Below are 25,735 nucleotides of genomic sequence, written 5' to 3' on the forward strand. Positions count from 1 at the left end.
CCAACGGCCGTAGTGCTTCTTCAACCTCTGGTCTTCTTGCTCCAGCCGCCCAAAGCAGCGCCGGTCGTGCCGCATGCTCCTGCCTCCCGTGGCCGGCTGTGCTGCCGCGGAGGCCTCACTGCCCCTACTATTCCCACCGCTGGCCAGGCCCTGCGGCGACGGAAGCCTCACACCGCAGCCGAACCAGTGAACCCTCGTACTCCTCTCCGCGCGGGCTTCCACTGCCGCGTCTTCCCCAGCTCCGCGTCTTCCCCTTCCTAGGCCTCGCCGTCGTCCACCGCTGTGGTGCTCTCGGCATGGCCTGGTCAACGTGGTCAAGGAATGACTTCCATCGGACGTGGACTGTACATGGAGAGGCTGACAGCTGGGTCCACGACCGCAGCAAGGAAGTGCCTCCTTATTACGCAGAAAATAATGATTCCTCCACCTGATAGCTGGGACCCACCGGACGGGCCACTGTATTTCGCGGAAAAAACGTTTCCCCCTGACTGCTGGGACCCACCAGCTACACCTTCGCACGCAAGGAAGTGCGTCCGGGCAAAAAAATGATTCGCCCCCTGACTGCTGGGACCCACCGGCTACATCTTCGCACGCAAGGAAGTGCGTCCGGGCAAAAAAACGATTCGCCCCCCTGACTGCTGGGACCCACCAGCTACATCTTCGCAGGCAAGGAAGTGCCTGACAGTCGGGACCCACCTGGTCGAAGCGTACGTAGCGTTGTCATTCTGGTCGCGAACGTGTACGTACATACTGGTCGATGTAGAGGCGCGCACGTGTCGTAGTAGAGGCGCGCACATGTCGTAGTAGAGGCGCGCACGTAGCATGTACACGTACGTACAGCGGCCAGGGTGCAAGAAAAAAAATACGGCCACGTATGTGTACATACGGGCGGGGTCTCGAACGCCTACTCGCGCATACGTACGGCCAGGGCTCGTGTACATGGTTGGGTCGGAACGGAGAAACAGCGTCGTCGTTGTGTTCATGGGGAAGCAACGGAATGCGTCGTGTTCATGGGGAGGCAACGGAATGCGTCGTGTTCATGGGGAGGCAACGGAATGCGTCGTATTCATCGGGAGGCAACGGAACGCGTGGGAGCCAACCGGCTGGGTCGGAACGGAATGCGTGGTCGTGTTCATCGGGAGGGCTTGGACGGAACAGGCGATGGAAACGAGGCCTGGCGTACCGCAAAACGGAGGAAACGGACCTCCTACGTTCGGAACGGGGTCCTGTTGATCGGGAGGGGTGTGGCGTACCGCAAAACGGAGGAAACGGACCTCCTACGGTCGAAACGGGGGTCATGTTGATCGGGAGGGGTCTGGCGTACCGCAAAACGGAGGAAACGGACCTTCTACGGTCGAAACGGGGGTCCTGTTGATCGGGAGGGGTGTGGCGTACCGCAAAACGGACGAAACGGACCTCCTACGGTCGAAACGGGGGTCCTGTTGATCGGGAGGGGTGTGGCGTACCGCAAAACGGACGAAACGGACCTCCTACGGTCGAAACGGGGGTCCTGTTCATCGGGAGGGGTGTGGCGTACCGCAAAACGGGACTCCACGGGATACTGTTCATCTCCACCGTCGACCTCCTCCAGCCTCCACGGGCTACCGTCGACCTCCTCCAGCCTCCACGAGCTCCTGTTCATCCAGCCTCCACCGCGCGCTACTCCACCGGCTACTATTCAACCACCCCTCCACGGGCACCCCTCCACCATCTACTGTTCATCCAGCCCTCCACACCACTGGGTCCTGTTCAACCACCCCTCCACGGGCACCCCTCCACCGTCTACTGTTCATCCAGCCCTCCACACCATGGGGTCCTGTTCATCCAGAGGCAACGCCACCGCTCACTATTCATCCACCCCCACCCCGCAACGCTCACTGTTCATTCAATCGATCGGCTTCAGTTAGCAGCAGTAGCGAAGGAATTGCTCGATCGGGTTCGGTTAACAGCCATCGATCGATCGCTCGGGTTCAGTAACGCGTAGCCTGCAGTGCAATCGCTCGGGTTCAGTTAGAGCCCAACGCCTCGCTCGGGTTCAGTTAGAGCCAACGCCTCGCACACACGCGCGTACGTGTACGAGAGAAACGTGCATCGCTCGGCCCCTGACCTCCCACCGTAACCGGGAACTCCCCGAAATTTTCCTCCCCCTCGCTTCTACCACGGTTTTTTCCGTCATGGACGGCCCAAAGAATGTCATGCAGCTGCGTCTCCGGCCCGCCCAGGACGAAAAGCCCATTTTTTGTCATAATTTTTTGTCATAGAAGTAGGAGCCCACCACATCTATGATGATACCGGGTTTTGTCACAATTATCGTCATATGTATGACAGAATTTTTTTTCGTTCGGCCCAAAATGTCACGGATGTGTCTATTTTTTTGTAGTGTATGGGCCTTAAACATGCTAGAGTTGGAATCGTCCGTTCATGGGCCGACCATAACGGGTCGTCGTTAATCGGCCGTATTTGATGATGCTATGAAAACGGTCCAATGGATTAACGGGCCACAAACGGGCCGACTGTAACCACGGGCTGAATTTGGCCCACAAGCAGAAAAGGCCAGTAACAAGCCGTAAGTAACCGAATGCTGGAAATGAGCCCAAGAATAAATGGGCCCTGAGAAGGCCAAAAGATAACATGGGCTTGAAACGGCCCAATGGAATACTGGGCCGTTAATGGGTATAAAACGATATACTGTTCATTATGGGCCAGTTTCACCATGGGCCGTTAATGGGCCAAGAGTTACAAAGTGCCTCATATGGGCCGAAAGACATCATGGGCCATACACGGGCCGGAAGTTACAACGGGCTGGAATCATATTGGACGGCCCAGATGACGCTACTGGGCCTAATTCGGATAGGCCGTAACGGCCCCTGGGTTAGCGGGCTGTAAATGGGCTATGTGCGAACAGGCTGTTAACAGGCTTTCCGTGGGTCAGCCCGCTATCTTTTGACCAAGTCAAACGGGCCGACCTTTTCATAGAATGGGCCTCTTTTGGGTCGTGTCACGTGTCGACGTATCATTGGCACATTCTGTCCAATGAGTGGATGACATCTGTCCCAACGGTGAGCCGACACATGTTTCCTCCAGCCAATGATAATTTTACACGTGGAAAATCCCCATTGGTCCAGGCTGTTAACGGGTTATCGGATCCAAACCGGAACCTGATAGCTTAACGGCGATCCGTTACGGTGGATGCCACGTGTCGGTCACCCTTGACGAAAGCACTTCTATGACGCGCGATTTATCGTCATGGAAGTGGACACTTCCATGATGATAATTTTGGTAATGTCATGGAACACTTCTACGATAGCACATGTATGACTATCTTGATTCTGTCATAAAATCATCATGGATGTACATGCATGACAAAAAAACGTGACCTACTGTGAGAAACACGTATCATCACGGAAGTGTATTTTTTTGTAGTGTCCAGCGCCGAGGCAGAGTATCGTGCCGTGGCTAATGCCATGGCCGAATGCTCTTGGATACGTCAGCTGCTCCAGGAGTGCTTTGTGATGTTCACAAGCCCACTCTTGTCTACTGCGATAACGTCAGTGTGGTTTACCTCTCCGCCAACCCGGTGCACCATTGGCGTACGAAGCATATTGAGCTCGATATTCACTTCGTGCGCGAGCAAGTTGCCCTTGGCCGTGTTCGGGTTCTTCACGTGCCGACGACGCAACAGTTTGCTGATGTGATGAATAAGGGATTGACTCCTGTCTTCGAGGAGTTTCCGTCCAGTCTATGTGTCTCAAGCGACGCTTCGACTGCGGGGGGGGGGGGGTGTTGAGTATGTATTTTGTGTTGCATGTATATTGGAGTTGTGGCCCACTTCCTAGACTTGTATAGTTGAGGTAGAGGCCTTCCCTGTAATTATATATATACGTGCACCAGCACCCCATCAATACAACATCTATTGTATTGCAAACTCTCCGTCTACACCATAGAACAATTGTTCTACAGTATATTTTCCATTAATAAAACAAAAAGTACAAATTATTTACAAGCAGAATAACATCCTGCCACTAACCAATGCCAGTTTTTTCTAACATATTAAGAATTGTAACTTAAATCAGAGCGTCTATCCACTGATCAAGAACTTCGAGATTCTTTGCCTTTGTTCTGTGCCTGACTCGACGTAGATCTTGTTTGAGTTTAAACCTCCAGGTTCTACTACTTGATACTTCATTTCTAAACATGACTCCATTCCTTGCATCCGGATGCTTCAACAACCCAATATTATAATATCCATGGCCACTTCCTTGAGTAGATTCTGGTGAAGTAGCAACACTTCATCGTAAAAGGATATACCTCTCTGCTTTGCTAGGGCAATAGAAGACCAACAATGTTGTGCAAATAAACAGTCTCAGAAGAGGTGAAGAACAGACTCCTCACAGTTTTCATTGCAAAGTGCACAACTGTAAGAGAGGATGATGAAAGATTTCCTTTTAAGCAGCTCTCTTGTACCGACTCTATCATATAGAGTGAGCCAGAAGAAAATTTTGTGCCTAATTCTGCTTGAACTTTTCCATAGCCATTTGAAGATGCAATTTGAGCCAGAGTTTCCCATGATGAATTTGTAGACTTGTTTAGAGGAGAATTGTGTTTTGCTCCAGGTATAGGACCAGGAGTCTTTTTCTTCAGAAAGTGTGAGCTGAGATAAGGTTCGGCTGAGGGAGTTGAATTGGAGCTTTCTCTCCTGCTTCTGCCTTCTCTGCCCAGTCGACAATCACAGATATGACCTTCGATGTATGTAGTATGTGGCTAAGATGAAAACACACATAGTTATTTCCAAAAACTTGTATAATTAGCTAATCTTTTTGCTAAGTGAGTTGCCACAGCTGCTCAGTTACTTTGAGCGGGCATCACTTCTCAGAGTCTCGGCCGGTGTGATCTTTGCACCACCTTCACAAAAGCATCCCCAAAATAGCAAGCCCCTAGTACCTGCATGCTTCCTTCGCATGTGCCTTTGGTGAATGACATGTGGGCACAATAGGTGTCTGGCCCACATGTCAAACACACAAAGGTAGGTAACGTTATGGCACTGAAGCAGCCTCCCAGCTTGTGTGATCTCCGTGCCACTGCCACCTTGACACGCCATCCTCAAAATATCAAGCACCTCATGGCATCTTCGGAGCTGACCCAAACCATACACTGCATCAGTCCGCCGACCGAAGAGCTCACACGGATGCGAGAGCCGGACATCCAACTGTAGCCACATGCATTTCAAACCAGATATTAACTAACCGGACAAATTACATCAAACGCGAGAAAATAACACAAATCATCCGTAAATAGCATGCAAATATGTGTAGTACAACGACAATTCGAATTCAATGAGATTAACCAGTTGTTCAACAAGTTTTTTTAGGATGGATCATGTTATCTCACAAATATTGTCCCTTAAACTTCATCCAATAATGTATGTGCATGAATGGTTTGCCCTTTTCCATTTAGTACCGCGGTAGCGCGTACAGGCTACGCAACGTGGAGAGCAACAAGAAGCAAAACTTACGATCTCCATGGTTACCAGGCGCTATGCCACATTGCCTCCAGCCGATCAACCGCTCCACAAAACTTCGTGACGGAGTTCTGGATGGTGTACCATCGATACGCTAGTGACTTGATATTGCGTTCATGGATGATGTGCATGCCATAGGGCACAATGTGCTTTTGCGCATGAAACCAACCATGCATGCTCTGCCAAAAGGCCCCCCCTTTTGCTCCTGCCTACGAAATCAGCAGATACGGCCAACCACGCATCGCACAACACCTCATCCTCTTTCACCGAGTACTTCGCCATCCTTCTTACTCTAAAAAACGACTCAGGTCGTCGCCCCACATCCACACACTTTCCCCCACCTCGACACTGCATTCGATGCCCATACTTGCCGGCGTTGGTGGTCTCTTTTTGCCGTCGTTGTAGCACCTCCACGGCCACGCCACCACCTCGACTACGCCGCCGCCTGCCCGCAAGGTGTTCGACGCTTCGCCCGCAAGGTACCATGGATACCAACGTCTGTGCGACATGAAGTGGGAGGCGACGGCGATGGCGGCGTGCCCGGAGGTATTGGTTGTGAACGCGGGGGGGGGGGGGGGGGGAGACCGGGCGTTGTGCCCCGACGGACGGGCCAGGGGGAGGACAAGGCGGCCGTCGCGTGCGTCCGCGCTGACACAAACCCAACCCAAATTTTGGCCAGAAATGGGTCACAGACGATGAAAAACACGGATGGCTGTCTATTTGCGTCAGTGCGTTGGATCATAATTTTTTTGTTCGTCTTAACCCAAATGATCGCGCGCGCATTTATGCGCCGGCACGTTGAAGTTGCCCTGAGAAAAAGAATTTGTATCCGCATCAGCACGTTGAGTCGTGGTTAAACGAAAATAACCTCCTGAAGAAATGGGTCAGCGCAGTTGGCCAAGGATCCACTTCTGCTCGGTCGTGCGAGGCGTCAACAGCGCTGCCCATTTTGCCGTGCTATGGAGTGGATCCTGTTGGGAAACCGGGGCCACCGAGGGGTGGCGGCGGCCTCGTGCGTATCGCACGGGCTAGCCCCTCCCGTTTCCCCCACTTTACGTTAAGTGGGTACTTATCCCTTGACCCCTACCCCCTATATAAAGCAACGAGGAGCCATCATTGTAATCCCTGATCATTGATTAATAAAGCTGGTCTCCTCCATCTCTCTGTGTCATTTTACTTTCGCATACTTCGACTACTTCGTCTACGACGCTCGCTCTCGCTCCGCAACCTCGGACCGGACTCGCCGGCGGAGTTGCGGAACACGTTATCAGCACGCTTCGCTCCATCAACTCTCCGTCAAGCCTGCGTCAAGCCTGCATCACGCAGGCTTTCGTCGATCCCGCGGAGGTATAAGATCCGATCCCCACCTTTTGCAAAAATGGATTCCTCTCGTTACTACGATTCCGTTTTTGCGATTAGATTATTATTCGGATTTGATCTACCTATGGTGCGGCTTTTCCTCCCAAGAACCGAGCGGACGAACACGTCGCCGACCAATGTCGATGTTCTTGGACTATGAGGGACTTGTTGACTGCACTATAGGGAGTCGGTACAGATCGCGACCCAGATGGTCGCGGTACCGCCGCAAAAGCACCAGATGTGCCATGCGCCGTCGGAGTTCCGGACGAACACGACGAAGATCTGCATCCCGAGGCCGGCGTCCAGATGACGCCGTACCACGCCATCAACGGCGTCGCCTTGGCCCTGCTGGCCACGCGCCGTAGCACTCTGCCGACCGCGACCCCGCTGGTCACGCACGCCGCGCCGCGTCCTGCTGACGCCGCCGCCGCCGTTTCGGTGCCCTGCCTCTGGCCGCACCGCGCCGAGCCTCTGGCCGCGCCGCCGCCGTGGGCGCGCCGCTCCACTGGCGCGTGCCTTGGCCGCCGTCGGGTGGCACCAGGCCCCGCCGCGCGAGCTGGCCGGCCCTAGGCCGCCGCTGGCGCGTGCCTTGGCCGCCGTCGGGTGGCACCAGACCCCGCCGCGCGAGCTGGCCGGCCCTAGGCCGCCGCTGGCGCGTGCCTTGGCCGCCGTCGGGTGGCGCCAGGCCCCGCCGCGCGAGCTGGCCGGCCCCAGGCCGCCGTCAGGTGGCGCCAGCCCCCGCCACGCGAACTGGCCGGCCCCAGGGCGCCGCCGCCCCCTGGGCGCTAGGGGAAACCCTAGCGTCGCTGCGGGCAGGAGCCGAGCGCAGCGCCTGGGCCGGCCCGCTGGCTGTTGGGCCGGATGGGCCGCGGCCGTGGGATCCCTCCATAAAAAAAAAGGGGCGCCGGCTGTCGCGTAAAAAAATTGCGGTTTAGCCCCTGTAGTTTTCAGTTTTTGCGCGATTTTTATTCCTGCAGCAATATTTCGCGTAGAACCCCCTGGAACTGTCTGTTTTCGCTGAAAATGCGTATTTGGGCTTAAAAATGCCTCGGGAATTCAATTTTTGGGCTAGTTTTCACATACTAGATGCGCTTAACATGCTATCTTTTGTAACATGATATTATTGTATGATTTTACTACAGTAGATTAAATGTTTAGCACTCTTAATCATTTAGTAAGTCATATAATAGCATGTTTTAAATATTGGAACGTCATTTTATTGAATAAGTTTATCAACATCGCTTTGTGCAAAAGATTACCTGCTGTAATCTCATGATTTTTGCATAAATCGCGGATGTCCGGAATTGTCCACAAGGAGTTTCCTGAGTTGGCCCAGACAGGCCTGAACTACCTGTCATGGTCCTCGGACTGCGAGATCTTTCTCCAGGGCAAAACCCTCCTGAGGGCGATCGGTAAGGGGGCCCAGCTGGCCGTCACTGATCCCAAGTTCGAGACTGAGAATGCGCAGGCTCTGCACTTTCTCCGTCATCACCTGTCACCTACTCTGAAAGATGAGTATATGGCTGAGCGCAGTGCTTCTGGCCTTTGGACCGCTCTTAAGCAGCGGTTTGAGCGGCTGAAGTACACTATGAAGCCATGTGCAGAGGCAGAGTGGATCCGTCTGAGGTTTGCGGACTTCAAGACGGTTGGGGAGTACAATTCGGCTCTGCACCGGATTTGTACGACTCTTCAGTTGTGTGGTACTGAGATTACCGACTCCCAGAAGATTGAGAAAACCCTATCCACTTTCCACCCCGACGCGGTCCAGTCCTCACGAACTACCGCCAGGGGAACTACACGAGGTATTCAGAGTTGATTGACGTCCTCCAGGTGGCGGAGGCGCAAGACGAGGTTCTCAAAAAGAACTTTGTCGCGCAACCACTTGGGGGAGTTCTCGCCAGGAGGTGAACGCTCTCAAAGTCCGCAAGCCTCAACAGAAGAAGAGGGGCCGGAAGGGCAAGAAGAAGGGCCCTCACCCCCCCGCCCCGGCTAAGCAGAACAAGCCGGGCAAGGGAGGGCAAAGGCCTCAGGACTGCTTCCATTGTGGCTCGGTGGAGCATTTCTCCCGCCAGTGCCGCGCACCACAGGAGGTCGTTGATGCATATAAGGCTCAGAAGGCACGTGAGACGCACCTCGCCTTGGTTCAGGAGGGAGCTCCACCGGCGCCCATGGCGGCACCCGTGATGATTGCTACTCCCCCTGCTACGCCTATAGAGGCGACCCCTGTGGTGCCCATCGCGGCAGCTTTGGCGGTCTCTACCGACGCCCACGTCGCCATGGAGGTTGACCACATGGCCGCCTCGGCGGCGCCGCCACTAGACATTGATGCTGCCTCCAAGATAATTTCTGAGGAGGATCAGCTCACTAGTATGGAGATTGCGGCGGAAGTGAATGGCTTCTTCACCGAGTCCACTTAGCATACCTCTTTGGTTATCATGATTCCGTGCTTTTATACAATAAAATTGAATAAATTCGATTTGGTTGTAAGCTCTATGAGAGCACAAACTTATTCTTTACTTTGGCGATTGGATGACATTTATTCATTTATTCCATTATTTATACATGATAGCATGTTATGTTCTGAGATGTGTGCATTTATTTTTAATGTATTTTCTTCCTCATTACATTAATTAGATGTCATATTTTAGAACGCGTGTGGCGCCCGAATGGAGGAAACGTGCCTTGCCGATAGCGCCACCACTCATACCATTTTACGAGAAACTAAGTATTTTGAGTCCATTAAAAAATCTCCGGGAAGTATTATGACAATCGCCGGCTGCGGTTCTCACATAGTTGGCTCCGGACGAGCCACTATTATACTCCCCATGGGAACAACTTTGATCATTAATGATGCGTTGTTGTACCCGGAGTCGACTCGTACTCTATTGAGCTTTAGAGACATCCGTGCTAATGGTTTCCATGTTGAGACCGATGATGAAAACGACAAGGAGTGCCTACTCATCACAAAGCGGGATGCAGGTGGTAAACATGTTATCGAAAGGCTTCCTTCGTTTGACATAGGGCTATACTACACTAAGATAGTAGCACCGCCCGTGTACACTACCCTCAAGACCGTCTTTAGAAGCTCTGAACTCTTCTGCCTCTGGCACGATAGGTTAGGCCACCCCGGACTTAGGATGATGAGAAATATAATTAACAACTCGCATGGCCATAATGTTAACATGAAGAACTTCCCGAATCCTGATGATTTCGTGTGCTCCGCATGCGCTAAGGGGAAGTTAGTCATTAGGCCATCACCCCTCAAGGTGAGGGATGAAATCCCCGCGTTCTTGGAACGTATCCAAGGGGACATATGCGGTCCAATTCAGCCCCTCACGGGGCCGTTTCGGTACTTCATGGTGCTCATTGATGCTTCCTCTAAATGGTCCAATGTTTGCCTGCTGTCAACAAGGAACCATGCCTTTGCAAAATTGATCTCACAGATCATACAAATGCGGAATAATTTCCCGGATTATCGTATAAAGTCTATTCGAATGGACAACGCCGGAGAATTTACTTCAAAGGCGTTCGATGATTATTGCATGGCAATGGGAATCAAAGTTGAGCACTCGGTACCACATGTTCATACACAAAATGGACTTGCCGAGGCATTGATTAAAAGAATTAAATTCATTGCCCGACCGCTCTTCAGGGTTGTAATTTACCAACTACATGTTGGGGCCACGCGGTGTTACACGCGGCTAATCTCATCAACTTTCGACCGTCGGCCTACAACATCCACTCTCCTGTTCAACTTGCGCAAGGGTCGGCACCGAAAATTTCCCACCTTCGTAGGTTCGGTTGCCAGGTATATGTACCAATACCACCCCCTCAGCGATCGGCGATGGGCCCGTTCCGTAAGTCGGGGATATACGTTGGTTATGAGACTGTGTCCATAATCAGGTATCTGGAACCCATGACAGGAGACTGTCACACGGCTCGTTTTGCTGATTGCATTTTTGACGAGGATCTTTTCCCGACTTTAGGGGGAGAGAATCAACCCCTTGATGCTAAAAGTCGAGAAATCACATGGCAAGCCACGGGGATCCACGCTCATGACCCGCGCACTGCTGAGACTGAGAGAGAAGTCCAAAAGATAATAGATTTGCAGTCTTTAGCAAATCAACTGCCCGACCACTTTAGTGACTTAAAGACTGTGACAAAATCGCATGTGCACGCGCGCAATGCACCGGAAAGGGTTGAAATACCGAAGAAAAATGATGGTATGCCCGCTCCCGTCCAAAGGCCTAAAAGGACGAGAAATCCGGCTTCTCAAATCCCAAGTACTCGGGGACGCCCGACGAAAAAGGATAAGAGAGATTTATCACAGCCTGTCGCCAAAGTACCCCAAATTGAAACGGGGAGCCAGTCGAGACCTGGCACAAGTACGGAAAATTCAGTGCACGAAATTCCGGACTTAAACTTTCCCATAGGGGAAACACCCAGCGGAGATGTGAGCGCACACATCGGCGCGGGAAATCTAAAGGACCTTGCTCCCATAATGGGAAATTTGGTAGAGCAAGTGTTTGCGCCTGATGCGCTCCATGACGAAATGGCCATAAATTATATTTATACGGGGGAGTCCCTGAACCGAGCAACGGTGATTGTCGACATCAACTTTGCTACGAAAATTGCCTCAATCATAGATCTTGACCCTGAGCCTAACACGCTCGCTGATTGCAAGAAAAGGTCGGATTGGAAAGATTGGCAGCAGGCAATTACTGCCGAATTATTATCTCTCAACAAAAGGAAGGTGTTCGGACCAGTTTGTCGAACTCCTCCCCACATTCGCCATGTTGGCCATAGGTGGGTTTTTGTTCGAAAGAGAGATGAAAATAATAAGGTAGTACGGTACAAAGCAAGGCTCGTTGCTCAAGGGTTCACTCAACGACCAGGTGTCGATTTTGAGGAGACTTATTCCCCAGTCATGGATGGAGTTACCTTTAGATACTTGATCTCGATGGCAGTAAACATGGGCTTGAAAATGAAACTAATGGATGTTGTCACTGCTTACCTATATGGTAACTTGGATTCGAACATATACATGAAGGTTCCAGAAGGTATCCCTGTTCCGAACCATGATAGAGCAAATAGGGGTCTATACAGTGTTCAACTTCAAAAGGCACTGTACGGACTCAGACAGTCCGGTAGAATGTGGTACAATCGCTTAAGTGATTTCCTTCATGAGAAGGGCTACACGAGCAATAAAGATTGCCCATGTGTTTTTATACGGCGATCCCAAGATGGATTCTGTATAATCTCGGTGTACGTGGACGATTTAAACATAATCGGTACACCTGAGGATATTAAGGAAGCGAGTTCCTACCTGATGTCGAAATTCGAGATGAAGGATTTGGGTAAAACCAAGTTCTGTCTAGGTCTGCAACTTGAACATTCCCCTGATGGGATTCTAGTGCACCAGTCGGCCTACACCCAGAAGGTGTTGGAAAGATTTGGATTTGATAAGGCATATCCTTCTAAGACCCCGATGGTCGGAAGATCTTTACAGCCAGACAAGGACCCGTTCAGGCCAAAGGAAGAGGGGGAGGAAACTCTGGGACCAGAGGTTCCTTACCTGAGTGCAGTTGGAGCACTCATGTACCTCGCAAATTGTACACGGCCAGACATTGCTTTCGCCGTCAGTTTGCTTCCTCGGTACAGTTCTGAACCTACCAAAAGACATTGGAAAGGTGTCAAGGACGTCTTCCGTTACCTGCAAGGGACCAAAGATCTTGGTCTATTTTATAAGAGGAATCAAGACCTATCTATTATAGGCTATGCCGATGCTGGGTACCTGTCGGACCCACATGATTGCAAATCGCAGACTGGATATGTTTTCCTTTGTGGTGGAACTACGTTTTCCTGGAAATCGTCCAAGCAAACACTTGTGTCGACTTCCACGAACCACTCGGAAATCATGGCACTATTCGAAGCGTCAAAAGAGTGTGTATCGCTTCGGCGGATGATCGGCCACATTCAGCGGACATGTGGGCTGAACACCGTACAAACCCCCTACCATTATCTATGAAGATAATGCTGCTTGTGTTGCACAAGTCCAGATGGGTTATGTGAAGAGTAACCTCACAAAGCATATTAGTCCCAAGTTCTTCTATGCACATGAGCTGCAACAGTTGAACGAGGTGAGAGTTTTGCATACTAAGTCCTGTAACAATCTTGCTGATATGTTCACTAAATCATTACCGGCATCAACCTTAGAGAGGTGTGTGCGTGAAATCGGTATGATGAGACTTAGAGAGATGCAAGGTTCAGGGGGAGAAACTTCACAAACTCGTCGCTAAAATCTCAATCCTGATGATCGAGTACTCAACCTGATGGTTGAGTGGATTGTACTCTTTTTCCCTTGAGTGAGTTTTCCTGATGTTTCTCACACGAGGTTTTTGACGAGGCAATTCGTGCAATACAACAACGTATACTGTGTGCTCTTTCTCCACATTTTTTCCCACTGGGTTTTTCGGAGTTTTGAGGCATGGATATACGGATAATTACCCAAGGGGGAGTGTTGGGAAACCGGGGCCACCGAGGGGTGGCGGCGGCCTCGTGCGTATCGCACGGGCTAGCCCCTCCCGTTTCCCCCACTTTACGTTAAGTGGGTACTTATCCCTTGACCCCTACCCCCTATATAAAGCAACGAGGAGCCATCATTGTAATTCCTGATCATTGATTAATAAAGCTGGTCTCCTCCATCTCTCTGTGTCATTTTACTTTCGCATACTTCGACTACTTCGTCTACGACGCTCGCTCTCGCTCCGCAACCTCGGACCGTACTCGCCGGCGGAGTTGCGGAACAGATCCCTCGCCACCGGTCGAGCCCCACCCGCAAACTGGATCCTCTGACCGACGTCACTGGCCTGGCCCACGTGTCAGCGACCAAAGGCTTCCACCAGCAAACACGCACACGCACCATCGCGTCTCAGCGAGACACGCTTGCGCCGTGCCGCTTTTTTTCTTCTTCTTCCGAATAAACGAGCTTGGCTGGTTGCCCCGCTGTGGTTCAGCCGTTTCGCAAAAAAATAATAATATCCGGTTCACAAAACTAGCCCCCGAAAACCCGTTGAGAAAAAGAGGAAAACCCACTGTAACCAGCCGTCTATCTTCAAACCGACGGACCAGATCCGCGTGCTCACGGTGCGGAGAAGGCCCGAAGCGCAGGCCAACTTTATAGTCGGTCCCATCCCCATTTCTTCCCAAATCCCACCCCCCGCCGTCTGGCGTCCTCCGCCCCGCCTTCCTTTTTCACCTCTTCCCTTCCATCCACCTCCCAAGGGCGCGGAGGCGGAGAGGGCGGAGGCGAGAGGGTTCCGCATCTCCGGGCGAGCTCTGGAAGGTGAGTTCGTGTCTGCTCGCGCTCACATCGCTGGGTTCCGCAGCGCCTGGTTCGATCCGCCGTGGGGTTTTGAGGGTTTTTGTGGCTCGCACATGTGGGGTTTTGGGGGTGGGATTGGTTCTGTGAAATGCGAGGTGTTCTTCGATTTCGTGTTGCTCCGACTCTAGGTAGTTGGGTTCGAGATGTTTGTGCATTCGATTTCAGAGCGCGGTGCTGGTGCACGTCGCGCTCGCCCGGTTCCACGGCGCGTGTCTGGTAGGGGATTTTGGTTCTGTGCAATGCGGGCGTTTCGGGGGTTCTGGGTTGCTTTGGATTCGAGGCCGGTCGCGTCGAGAGGTTCGTGTGATCGATCTCCGGGGCCCGGTGCTAGGGCTGGTCTCGCTCCCTCCGTTCCACGGCGCGTGTTCGGTTCGATTCGGTGAGAGTTTTGGGGGATTTGGGTTCTGCCTAATGTGATTGGTCAGGGGTTAGGGGTCCCGGGTTGTTTGATTCGAGATTGCTGTGTGATATTGCAGACACTGCCCCTGATCCTAGTGATTTTTCATCTCTAGACGATTAAGACCGTCAGGCCGTCCTGTGACTTATTTAGAACCGTCCTGTTACTGCGTGCGTCCGATTGTTGGTACGGAGGTAGAGTAGAAGCATTTCTCTGCGCGGTTCTTCTCTTCGTGACCGGTTAGGTGTTTGGTTCTTATTTCGTGACCGAACTGCTTTACCCGGGAGGTTTGGGTGCAATAATCTCATGCTCTGCTGGTGCACGCGAGTTTCGATTGTTTGGGGTTTGCAACTCTGCAAAGGGCATTTGCTTTATCGTGGCATAGATCTCCGCTTCCACACTTGCTGCCTACTTCTGCATCGATAGGAACATTGGCTTGGATTGGTACTAGTTTGCTCTATGTGCGTGGTGAGGGTTTGGATTTGGCTTTGATTTCCCCCGGTCTCCTGATTCGGTGGATTTGGTTGCGCCTTTTTTTTTTGAAATAACCAAGTTGATTCAATTTCTTCCCCGTTTGTGCTTCATGATAGATTGACAGATCGTTTCTCGATGCTGTTTCTGGTCTGGATGTAGAGTTCCGATTTAGCAGGTCCACCATTTTCAGATTACAGTTATGTAGTCGCGAACAATACTGTTACAGTGCTTTTAAGATAGTATTTCGTTCACGATTTTTGTGATGCTGATGTGTTCTGGATGTACTTTTTTGGACTAGCGGACACTTTCAAATGATTGTAGTGTGTTTCTGGAACTTTCTTATACCCTGCTTCTATCCTGCATCTTCGCCACTGTTCCCAAGGTTTAAACAGCAATCTACGGAGGTGTTTTATTTGGTCTGAGTTTTGTCAAAATTGCTTTGGTTCACTGCCATTTTACTGTTGTAGGCGTTTTGCACGATCTATCTTTTCCTTTTCCTGGGTGCTCCACCATATGTCTCAGCAACTGGTCCTGAAGTGCTGATTGCTACTTGGACGGACTTGAGTTTATGTGTACATGTTGTTGTAGTTGTATTAAAAGTTCAGTTGTATTCATTCCATGTTCCTTCTGGATGCTAATACGTGGGCACAAACATACCATTCATTGTTCATTAATGGCTGACGATAGACCTAGTGACATACCAGGATTGAGTGTTACAGTGGAAGACCACTGCAAGCTATTACTAATGATAGCAGCTAGTATAGTTTTATTGGGGTCGAATGTAGTACTCCCTCCGTTCACAAATATGAGATGTTTTGTATATTTCAATATGGACTGAAATGAGTGAACAAACACACTAAAATGCGTCTATATACATCTGATTCAGAAAAAGTTAGAACATCTTATATTTGTGAACGGAGGGAGTAGATCTTAGATCTAGATGCAAGTATATTTATATATGTCGACAGAAAATATTCAAATATCTGCTCGTGTTGCTGGTTGTACAAACATTCTGAATTTCGATAGCTCACTTTTTTCCCGAGAGCACGCAGGAGCACTGCATGTTAAGGGCTAATGCTTGGTGGAGTTCTTAGACCAGTTATGATATGTTTTGTTTCAGTTTTGTTAAGCTACTTCTAGTTCTATTAATAGACAACCTCAGTGTTCTATTCATATGCTGCAGTAGTATCCCCTTTAAATTGAAAAATACCCAGAAACAAGAAGCTGCTGTGCTTGTTGCCTCTTTGTATTTGTTCTTTTAGTTTTTTATTTCCGGTACTGATTTTTTTGTTTTATGATTATTTTACTAAAATAGGTTCATACAAAAGAATAAAAGAGTAATGTAGCACTGACTTATAACTTGTGGCATTATTGATTCATAGGAGAAGTGGAGGGAAAAACATAGGAAGAAATTTTCCTTTGGTTTGACTTTCAGAGGAGAAACAAAGGAATTTTACAATCCACTCACATCTCTGTCTCGTTTTTTCATTTCTAAGCTCAAAGAACAAGGGCAAAGGCATAAGTTGCATAATAACATCCTATCTTGACTTTGCATATGTTTAACCTTGACTTGACTATGCTTTTTTAGGATTCCTGTGTCCTTTACTATTCCTGTGAGTCAAACACCCAATTCTGCAAAATTCCTGTGTTTTTACAATCTTCTGTTTGCACATGCAATCCTCCTGTTCCTGTTTTTTCCCCAGTTGGTACATTTTCAGAATCCTGTGAATCAAAGAGCCCAACATGGTTTGCTTTTATCAAGAATATAACAACATTACTATAAAATTAACCTGTGTACAGCTCTGTTCTGTCTTGTATGGAACACAATGTGTTTAAATTTCTCACATTCAATTTTAGTGTGTGCCAATTTCTCCTTGCGCTTGTCCTGATTGATGTTACCTTTTTATCACTTTATTGTCATGTTTTGATCCTACCTTTTAAATTACTCTAGATGGCCAACATTGTTTTCCCAAATTGTTTCCAAGAAAAAATTGTGTATGGTTTATGTCCCACTTCTATTCGCCTCATGTTCTTTGCATCAATTGACCTTAGAATTGACTTCATTTAGGTACCTGATTATGGCGGCTAAAACGGGTGGAGCTGTACAAGTGCATAAGAATGACACTGTTAAGCGCACAGCAATGGCACGGACTGGCTTGGGCCGTGAAGGAAAGCCCATTAGGTTGCTGTCAAACCACTTTGCTGTGAAGCTTAGTGGGATTGATGCGGTTTTCTACCAATACAGTGTAATGAACAATTCTGAATTTCTGCATTTGTTATTCTTTTCTCAAGCATTTGATAATTGTCGTTCAATGCCTGTTCTGAAATTTGTGATTATGCTGCAGGTGTCCATCAAATCTGATGACGATCAAGTGGTTGAAGGCAAGGGCATTGGCCGGAAGGTCATCGATAAAATGTTGCAAACATACAGTTCTGAGCTTGCTGGAAAGGATTTTGCATACGATGGCGAGAAATGTCTATTTACTGTTGGACCTCTTCCACAGAACAACTTCGAGTTCACTGTTATCATGGAGGAAACATCTGCAAGGTACGTATGTACCGTCGATCATAGCAAACTATGTGAGCTGATGAATTTGCCAAGTGCAAGTAGTTGGATAATGATCCATTTTTGTTCCTTTTTATGGGAAACCCATTCTTGTTCTTAGTGTCCGCACTGCCTACTTCCCTGTTCTTGCTGTCATGTTGTTCGCTTACTGGTATTTCAGTTCCAACTATCAGGATTTTTTTTTTGACATTTCTAGCCAACTGTCCTCATCCATAGTCTAGCTTTTTTATTGTGTCTGTTTTTGTACACATAAATACTCATGGTAACCAAAGTGAGGAAAACATCCTATATTTGACAGAGTTCTACTTGAAATGGTTATCCCCCATGGGATTGCTGCGTTGAATTTCTACTTGAAATGGTCAACCCCCATGGAATTGCTGCATTGAGTTTCCTATTTGAAATGGTTAACCCCCATGGGATTGCCGTGTTGAAGTTTTATTTGCTATATATCTTGGTTAAGCCACAAAGGATTGTTATGTAGCTGTTAGTTCTGTTAGTGATATTTGTTGTAGTATCATACTCATTTAAGGTCCCAAATTTTTCAACGGCAACATGGATAATATATTTTGTTAATCCTCGAGGCACTTTATAGATAAAGAAATACAAATAGGAAGCTTACCCAAACTTCATCTGTTCTTCAGGGCTGTTGGTGGGAGTCCAGGACATGAAAGCCCTGGCCCGGGTGACAAGAAACGAGTAAAGAGGTCACATCTTCCAAAGCAGTTTGTAGTGGGTATAAGTTACGCAGCAAGGATTCCCCTCAGATCAGTTGCCCTAGCGCTTCAAGGAAGTGACTCGGATCATGCCCAGGATGCTCTGAGAGTCCTTGACATTGTTTTAAGGCAACAGCAGGCTAAGCGGTATGGATGATGTAGTTTTGAACTCTGTTTACCTCTTCAGTCTCATTCTGATTGTAATTATTGTTTGTTTATATCCAGAGGTTGCCTACTTGTTAGACAATCATTTTTTAGTGATGACAGTAGAAATTTAGTTGATTTAACTGGTGGAGTCAGTGGTTGTCGTGGACTCCATTCTAGCTTCCGTACTACAATGAATGGCTTATCTTTAAACATGGGTATGTGTTCTTCGGTCGACTTGTGTATTTTGATCCACTTTGCTAATCATGAGAAACTGATGTGGCACATCTATGTTAAACAGATGTTTCGACTACTATGATTGTGACCCCTGGACCTGTTGTCAACTTCCTCCTTACAAATCAAAATGTCAGAGACGTTAGAGACATTGACTGGCCCAAGGTTCATGATATTATAGCACTGCCTGATATCCCAGCTTATATTTTTCTACTGAACATATATTTTCTTTGCTTATTTTTTTCTTCTCATGATGCATATTTCTAGAACTTGTCACAAACTTGTATCTATATATATCTTGCAGGCAAAGAGAATGTTGAAAAATCTGAGAGTTAAAGCTACACACAACAACATGGAATTTAAGATCATTGGGCTTAGTGATCAGCCTTGCTCTAGACAGACGTATGGTTCTATTCCTGCATTGCGTTATTCATTATTTTTCTCACAAATGGGTTCCCCTATTCCACATCTATCCTTATTCCATTTCTATATCTTGTTTGTCCAACCTGCCTTGACTTTCTTCCTCCAGTTATAAGAACATACTGCTGTAGGATTCACACAGTTAATTTTGTATAACTTTCAGCAGTAATATCTTTGTAAATATATAGACTGAAATCATGATATAAAAATATAGTTGTCACATCAATTGTCTGTATAATCAATAATGTATACTTTTATGACCTTTCCACATAATGCAAAAACCAATGTTTAGAGCCACTCGGAACACAAACGTTATTTTACTGGAGATATTAGTTTATTTAATAGTCACTACAATTCTACAACCTTCTTTAGTCATGTCGAAATTACATTGATCCGCAGATTTCCAATGAAAGTTCGGAGTGGAAGCAGTGAAGGTCAAACTGTTGACATTACTGTTGAGGAATATTTTAAATCCAAGCAAGTGTTTTTGGAGAAGCCTTATCTGCCATGTCTTGATGTGGGAAAGCCGAAACGCCCGAATTATCTCCCAATTGAGGTTGTAGCCTTGACTGTTTATTCACTTTACGTGTGTCTCACCAGTTTTAGTTGCTGGCTGCACACAAAGTCCAAGTTGTGATTTATGTCTTCCTTTTGATGGTGCAGCTGGGGAACATGATATCACTTCAACGTTATACGAAGGCACTGTCTTCTCAGCAAAGAACGACGTTAGTTGAAAAATCACGACAGAAACCTCAGGATCGCATGAGAGTTGTTACTGATGTGGGTTTGTTGACTTCTGTTGAGATGTTACAACTTCTAGTTTCTTCCTTAGCTACTGACATGCAATTTACAGGCAGTAAAAAGTAACAGATATGATGATGACCCAATCTTTTCTTCTTGTGGCATTAAAATTGATAGTCAACTGACGCGTGTTGAGGGTCGTGTTTTGTCTGCACCAATGGTTAGACCTAATCTATTTTACATTTTGCTCTTTTTATATACATGACTAATCTTTTCAAACTGTTCTGATATGTTATTCCAGTTGGTTGTGGGAAATAGTCAAGATTGTGTTCCATTCAAGGGCAGGTGGAATTATAATAACAAGGTTGCTACTTGGTTACATGTGACGGAGCACACCTAATAAAAGTATTTTGTACTGAACTTAAATTTCATTTATTACTATTGCAGAAACTATTTGAGCCTGTTAGGATTGAGCGTTGGGCAATTGTGAACTTCTCTGCTCGTTGTGACATGAGCCGGATCTCAAGAGAGCTGATAAACTGTGGACGAACCAAAGGCATTGTAAGTTCTTCCATGACTCCTTTATTTCGCAGTAAAGCATGACAGCATGTAGCTTGTCTTGTAATGACATCTGTTGGCATATTTTATACCTCCTGTCTTGCGTAGATCATTGAAGGCCCTTACAGCCTGGTGGATGAAGATAACCAAGCTAGGAGATGTGCTCCCATTGTAAGAGTTGAAAGGATGTTCGAAAAAGTTAAAGCAAACCTTCCTGGTCCTCCGGAATTTCTGCTATGTGTTTTACCAGAGAGGAAGAATTGTGATATTTATGGTAATATGTTAAACAATATTCTTTTGCTGTTCGTGGATCTTCATGTAACAATCTTCTTTTACTCTCTTGAAGGCCCATGGAAGAAGAAAAATCTTCATGAGATGGGTATTGTCACTCAATGCATTGTTCCTAGTGCTAAGATGAATGATCAATACTTCACCAATGTTCTTCTAAAGATCAATGCTAAGGTACATATACTTGTCTCTTTATCTGATTGTGCCTGTTAGGTTTGACCCAACTGTCTTACCTCGCTTACAATAGCTTGGTAGGATGAACTTGTAACATGTTTATTTTTGTTAATAGCTTGGTGGAATGAACTCTAAGCTGGCACTGGAGCATAGCCGTCAGATTCCAGTTATCAATAAGATACCCACAATAATTTTGGGAATGGATGTTTCACATGGTTCTCCAGGTCGATCAGATATACCATCAATTGCTGCTGTATGTCTTCTTCCCTCTCTTGCAGTACTTGCATCAAGCAAATATCTTGTGTTTCCATCCCTTTGAGTACTCCTAAAAGTAGCTGCATAGTTTAGACGGATATGTAGCACAAATAGTCTGTACAATTTATAAAAAAGGGTCTGCACCATTCAATGAACAATAGCAAAATCCATCACTTTTGAATCACTATTTTGAACATCTGATTTAGCAGTATGTATGATAAAACTTACTTTCTTGTTGTACCATTATGGTATTTTTATTTACCCTGCATATGCTACAGGTTGTTGGATCTAGATGCTGGCCACTAATATCACGGTACAGGGCATCTGTACGGACCCAGTCTCCAAAGGTTGAGATGATTGATTCTCTTTTTAAGCCACTGGATAATGGAAAGGATGATGGTATAATAAGGTACTGTAGACTTATCACCTGTTATTTCTGTTTACACCTGGCATTCTTTTAGTTATATTGTACGTACTATGTATGTTGTTCTAAGCCTGTCACATATTTTTGCTTTCACTTTGCATTCCAGGGAACTTCTACTAGACTTCTACACAACCAGTCAACAAAGAAAGCCAGAGCAGATAATCATCTTCAGGTATTTATTATTATTGGCATGACATGTTATAGATATTTTGGAAGTTGCATTCTGATAGTTATGCTGATGGCCTTATGTATGTTAAGTTTTCTCATAGAATTATTTGCTCGGATTATCAAAGCTTGATGCAGCCTTAAAAAGGAAAGACACATTTGGTAGTATTTTTTTTCTGTTTGACAAAGCGATCTCCGTCACACAAGCGTTCAGTTATCTATGCACAGAAAAAGGGACTGGAACTACTAAACCATTTTTTCTTTCTGCCTTTTATTTATTTTCTTTTATAATCAAGAATTAGGTATGGTAGTGGTAATGTGGCACCCATGAAACATATCAAAATGGCATGCACAAAATCTCATGTAGAAGTTTACAATAAATATGCTGCATTATTTATTCCATTTTTTCGTGTTAAAAAATGGATATATATTTATTTATTTATTAGTGTGTGTTCCTATATTTACGTTTTCTTTGTATTAGCACACCTATTTTCTATTATAAGTTAAAAACAACCAGTTTTTGTAGTTCATGATCGATTGTTGACTTTACTTCCACACAGGCTACATTCTAAGTAATCATCATCTTGTTTGAACTTATTTATGTAGCTTATGTAATTTTAAAAAGTCGTGATAATCCACACAAGAATTCGATATCGTGAACGAATTATTTCCCTCTACATGCAAAAGTCCAAGCTTAGCTTGCTGTTTGTATGTGGAAACAATAGCACTGTTGAATGCATTGACATCATAAATTAGAACTTTGTCTTTGTTGTATCCTGTGTTTCAGCTGCACGTTTTCTGCACTAACTAGTTACCAGTATTCTGAATTCGTCCATCATTTTCTTATGTGATCAACATATGCAGGGATGGTGTGAGTGAGTCTCAGTTTAGCCAAGTACTGAATCTCGAGGTTGATCAAATAATAAAGGTTGTCCTTGGCACTTATTTGGCTTGGGAAACTTTTTCTGGAAATGTTCATTTTTTTTACAGAATTTTAATGATGCAGGCTTACCAGAATATGGGTCAGGGGCCACCTCCAAAGATTACAGTTATTATTGCTCAAAAGAATCACCACACAAAACTGTTCCAAGCTGACGCACCAGATAATGTTCCAGCTGGTATGCAATTGTCCTATGTCAAAACATAGCGGAGCACTTCGCATCCGCACCAAAGAAAAGAGAACAATTTAAGGAACTAAATTGCATTCTGGCTTTATGAACAGGGACTGTAGTGGACAAGGGTATTGTTCATCCAAAACAGTATGATTTCTACATGTGTGCTCATGCGGGACCTATAGTAAGTCTCCCTGTTTACCAACCCAATATTTTGGAAATTGCATCATTTCAAGCAGTTTGTGATTCGACTGTTGATTGCGTAGTTATCTGTCAGGCTTTATTTGGCATCCTAAATACTGTAGAATTAGTGGCTGGTTATGCATATTACCATCAATTGCCTAATTGTGTGTCAGACTTTTCATGTGCTGTGTATATTTGGCATCCTAAATACTGTGAAATGTTTGCTCCCTCGTAGGGCACCTCAAGGCCCACCCATTATCATGTCTTGCTTGATCAGATTGGTTTCACACCAGATGAACTCCAGAGCCTAGTTCTTTCCCTTTCCTATGTGTAAGAACACGGCTATTTCCCAATCTGTCACTGTACAGTACGTGGTGGTTCTTTACTTTCTTATGTGTTTGGTGGATGATATTATTCTTGTGCTTGTTGCTCAGGTACCAGAGGAGCACCACTGCAATATCTGTGGGTATGTTGACATGTAGTAGTATATCACAATGTACTTCCTTTTGTATTTTTAAGTGTGTCATGACATTTGATCAATGCTGTGTTTTTCATATTCTCCAGTGGCACCTATCTGTTATGCCCACCTTGCAGCAGCGCAGATGAGCCAGTTCATAAAATTCGAGTTTGCTGATACTTCATCTGGGAGTGGTGTCCCTTCGTCGTCAACAGCAGCAACAGTCCCGGAACTGCCACGGCTGCATGCTGATGTGTGCAGTTCGATGTTCTTCTGTTGACGTGGGCTTTCAGTCAGATCGTTGTGCAGCAGGGGTTGACTTTTTGTGAGTGAAGAAACCTGATATTGGATAGGTGACAACAGGTTTGGCTGGGAGCAATTTTTTGGATGGTATAGTGTCCGTGGTTAGGATAGTAGTGTTCGGATAGTAGTAGCAGTTGACACTTGATCGCTAGAAGGCTTATGGATGTGAATTCCAGATTCAAACTTTGCTGCATTTGTAAGCCGTACTTTTGGCATATCCCAAACTCTTTCGGGGTTTGACTACAAGCTGCCCTTTTAATTGAGATATCTTGTTTAATCTTGCGCTGGTACTTGCCCAAAATTAAATGTTGTGATGTCTATAGATGCAATGGATATATCTAGATGTATTTTAGTTCTAGATACATCTATTTTCATCCATTTTAATGACAAGTATTTCCGGACGGAGGGAGTACCTGTCAAGAAACCTTATGCTGGACAGGTGACAGTAGGTTTGGTTCAGGACCAGTATCTAATAATTGAAAATAATTTGACAGTATGCTTTATTACCATAAAGTGTCGCATGGAATGAAAAAGAATCGTGAGTAATTTGCTAGATTCATTAGTTGAAAGTAGTTTGCAATTTAGATGATTGCTTAAAATAAGTTATATGTAAGTGGTTGCTGCGTAGGTTTTGAAGCAAGTATTTTTTGCCAACGACTTGCTTTATAAGTGCAAACAAGATGTTGTGTTCCATACAAAAACACAAAAGTAATCTATCATCAAGTTTTTTTGAACTTGTGGCACATTTTATTCAAATCAGATAATTGTTACATCACTAACAAGTTCAACTAGGATACTTTGCGGAGGATCACCCGCCCAAGAAATTACAAAATTAGAACCATAGGTACCCCTAGCAAGCTTGTATGCCACCTTATTCCCTTCCCTTGGACAGTGAGAATAATAGAATAAGGATTCAGGGTATCAACCTCCCCCTTGCATGTCTGGATAATCTCAAGACAATCAAATTCAAAGATCAAATTTGTGCATCCCCACTGGTCTGCTAGCTCCACATCATCGCCAAAGCTTCTGCAGCAACGACATCAAGCACATGCGTAAAGAGAGTTGTTGACCCAATAAGAACGTTCTCCCCAGTGGTTTCGAAGAACCGCCATTGTGGCTCTGCTTCCATCTCCCATGAAGATTTTGAGCAGGTTTAGACCATTTAACATCAGGTCGCACTCCTAGAGCCAGTATAATTGGTCGTTATCACATGTATGGCGAGTGATGTTTTGGAAGGAATGGCCACACCTTCGCCCTTCACAGCTTTCCTTCTCTGTCACCAAATGTACCAAGCTCCAATTAAGATAGACTATTGGAAGCTGAGATGTTCCAGTGTAGTTGAATTATGCTTTTGATCTCCGAGGATATTCTCAAGCACGTCACTACCAGATCGGTCCGAAACAAGGAATTGGGTGATCGTTTCCTGAAGACCCAAAGCTTTCCACACTTCTTTATCTCGGACACATGTAAACATGAGGTGTCACAAGTCTTCAACTCCCCCCTTACAAACAAGACATTGTCCAGATACCGGTATATGACAATTCACAAGGATTGACATACCCAGGTCCCGGTATCATCCTATGTAAAGCCTTCAAACCAAATATCTTTATTTTACTAGAAACTTGAAGCTTCTAGAGAATCTTCGAAAGTGGGTTAGACTTGTCCAACCTCATCTCTTTTGATTGTCGCACCAAATTGATGTTCCCACTCATTATAATACGCGAACCGGACTGAAAAGGAGTACGTCTGAGTCTTGTGCCAGGCAATGAAATCCTCAGTTAATTGTGTGCTCAAAGGGATCCTCAAAATTCTTTCAACATCAACCGAACAAAATTGTCCAGAATTAAATCTTCATCCCATCTCCCT

At 46.4% G+C, this 25,735-nt stretch overlaps 1 protein-coding gene across 1 annotated transcript; it reads left to right on the forward strand.

Annotated features, from left to right (window-relative positions):
* Window positions 1-14,098: 14,098 nt before the first annotated feature.
* LOC109786624 (protein argonaute 16-like) lies at window positions 14,099-24,146 on the forward strand. Its single transcript, XM_040389897.3, is given in 24 exon segments — window positions 14,099-14,222; window positions 17,201-17,378; window positions 17,478-17,680; window positions 18,340-18,558; window positions 18,637-18,773; window positions 18,857-18,954; window positions 19,094-19,191; window positions 19,609-19,765; window positions 19,873-19,989; window positions 20,063-20,170; window positions 20,252-20,314; window positions 20,398-20,511; window positions 20,617-20,782; window positions 20,855-20,970; window positions 21,086-21,223; window positions 21,504-21,634; window positions 21,756-21,821; window positions 22,679-22,742; window positions 22,821-22,932; window positions 23,037-23,110; window positions 23,345-23,439; window positions 23,544-23,575; window positions 23,674-23,786; window positions 23,788-24,146. Coding segments are annotated over 23 exon segments (2,697 nt in total). The 5' UTR covers window positions 14,099-14,222; window positions 17,201-17,210; the 3' UTR covers window positions 23,896-24,146.
* Window positions 24,147-25,735: the final 1,589 nt, after the last annotated feature.

The sequence above is a fragment of the Aegilops tauschii genome, chromosome 5 (genome assembly GCF_002575655.3).
Source record: "Aegilops tauschii subsp. strangulata cultivar AL8/78 chromosome 5, Aet v6.0, whole genome shotgun sequence".
In the NCBI taxonomy this organism is placed as follows: Eukaryota; Viridiplantae; Streptophyta; class Magnoliopsida; order Poales; family Poaceae; genus Aegilops; species Aegilops tauschii.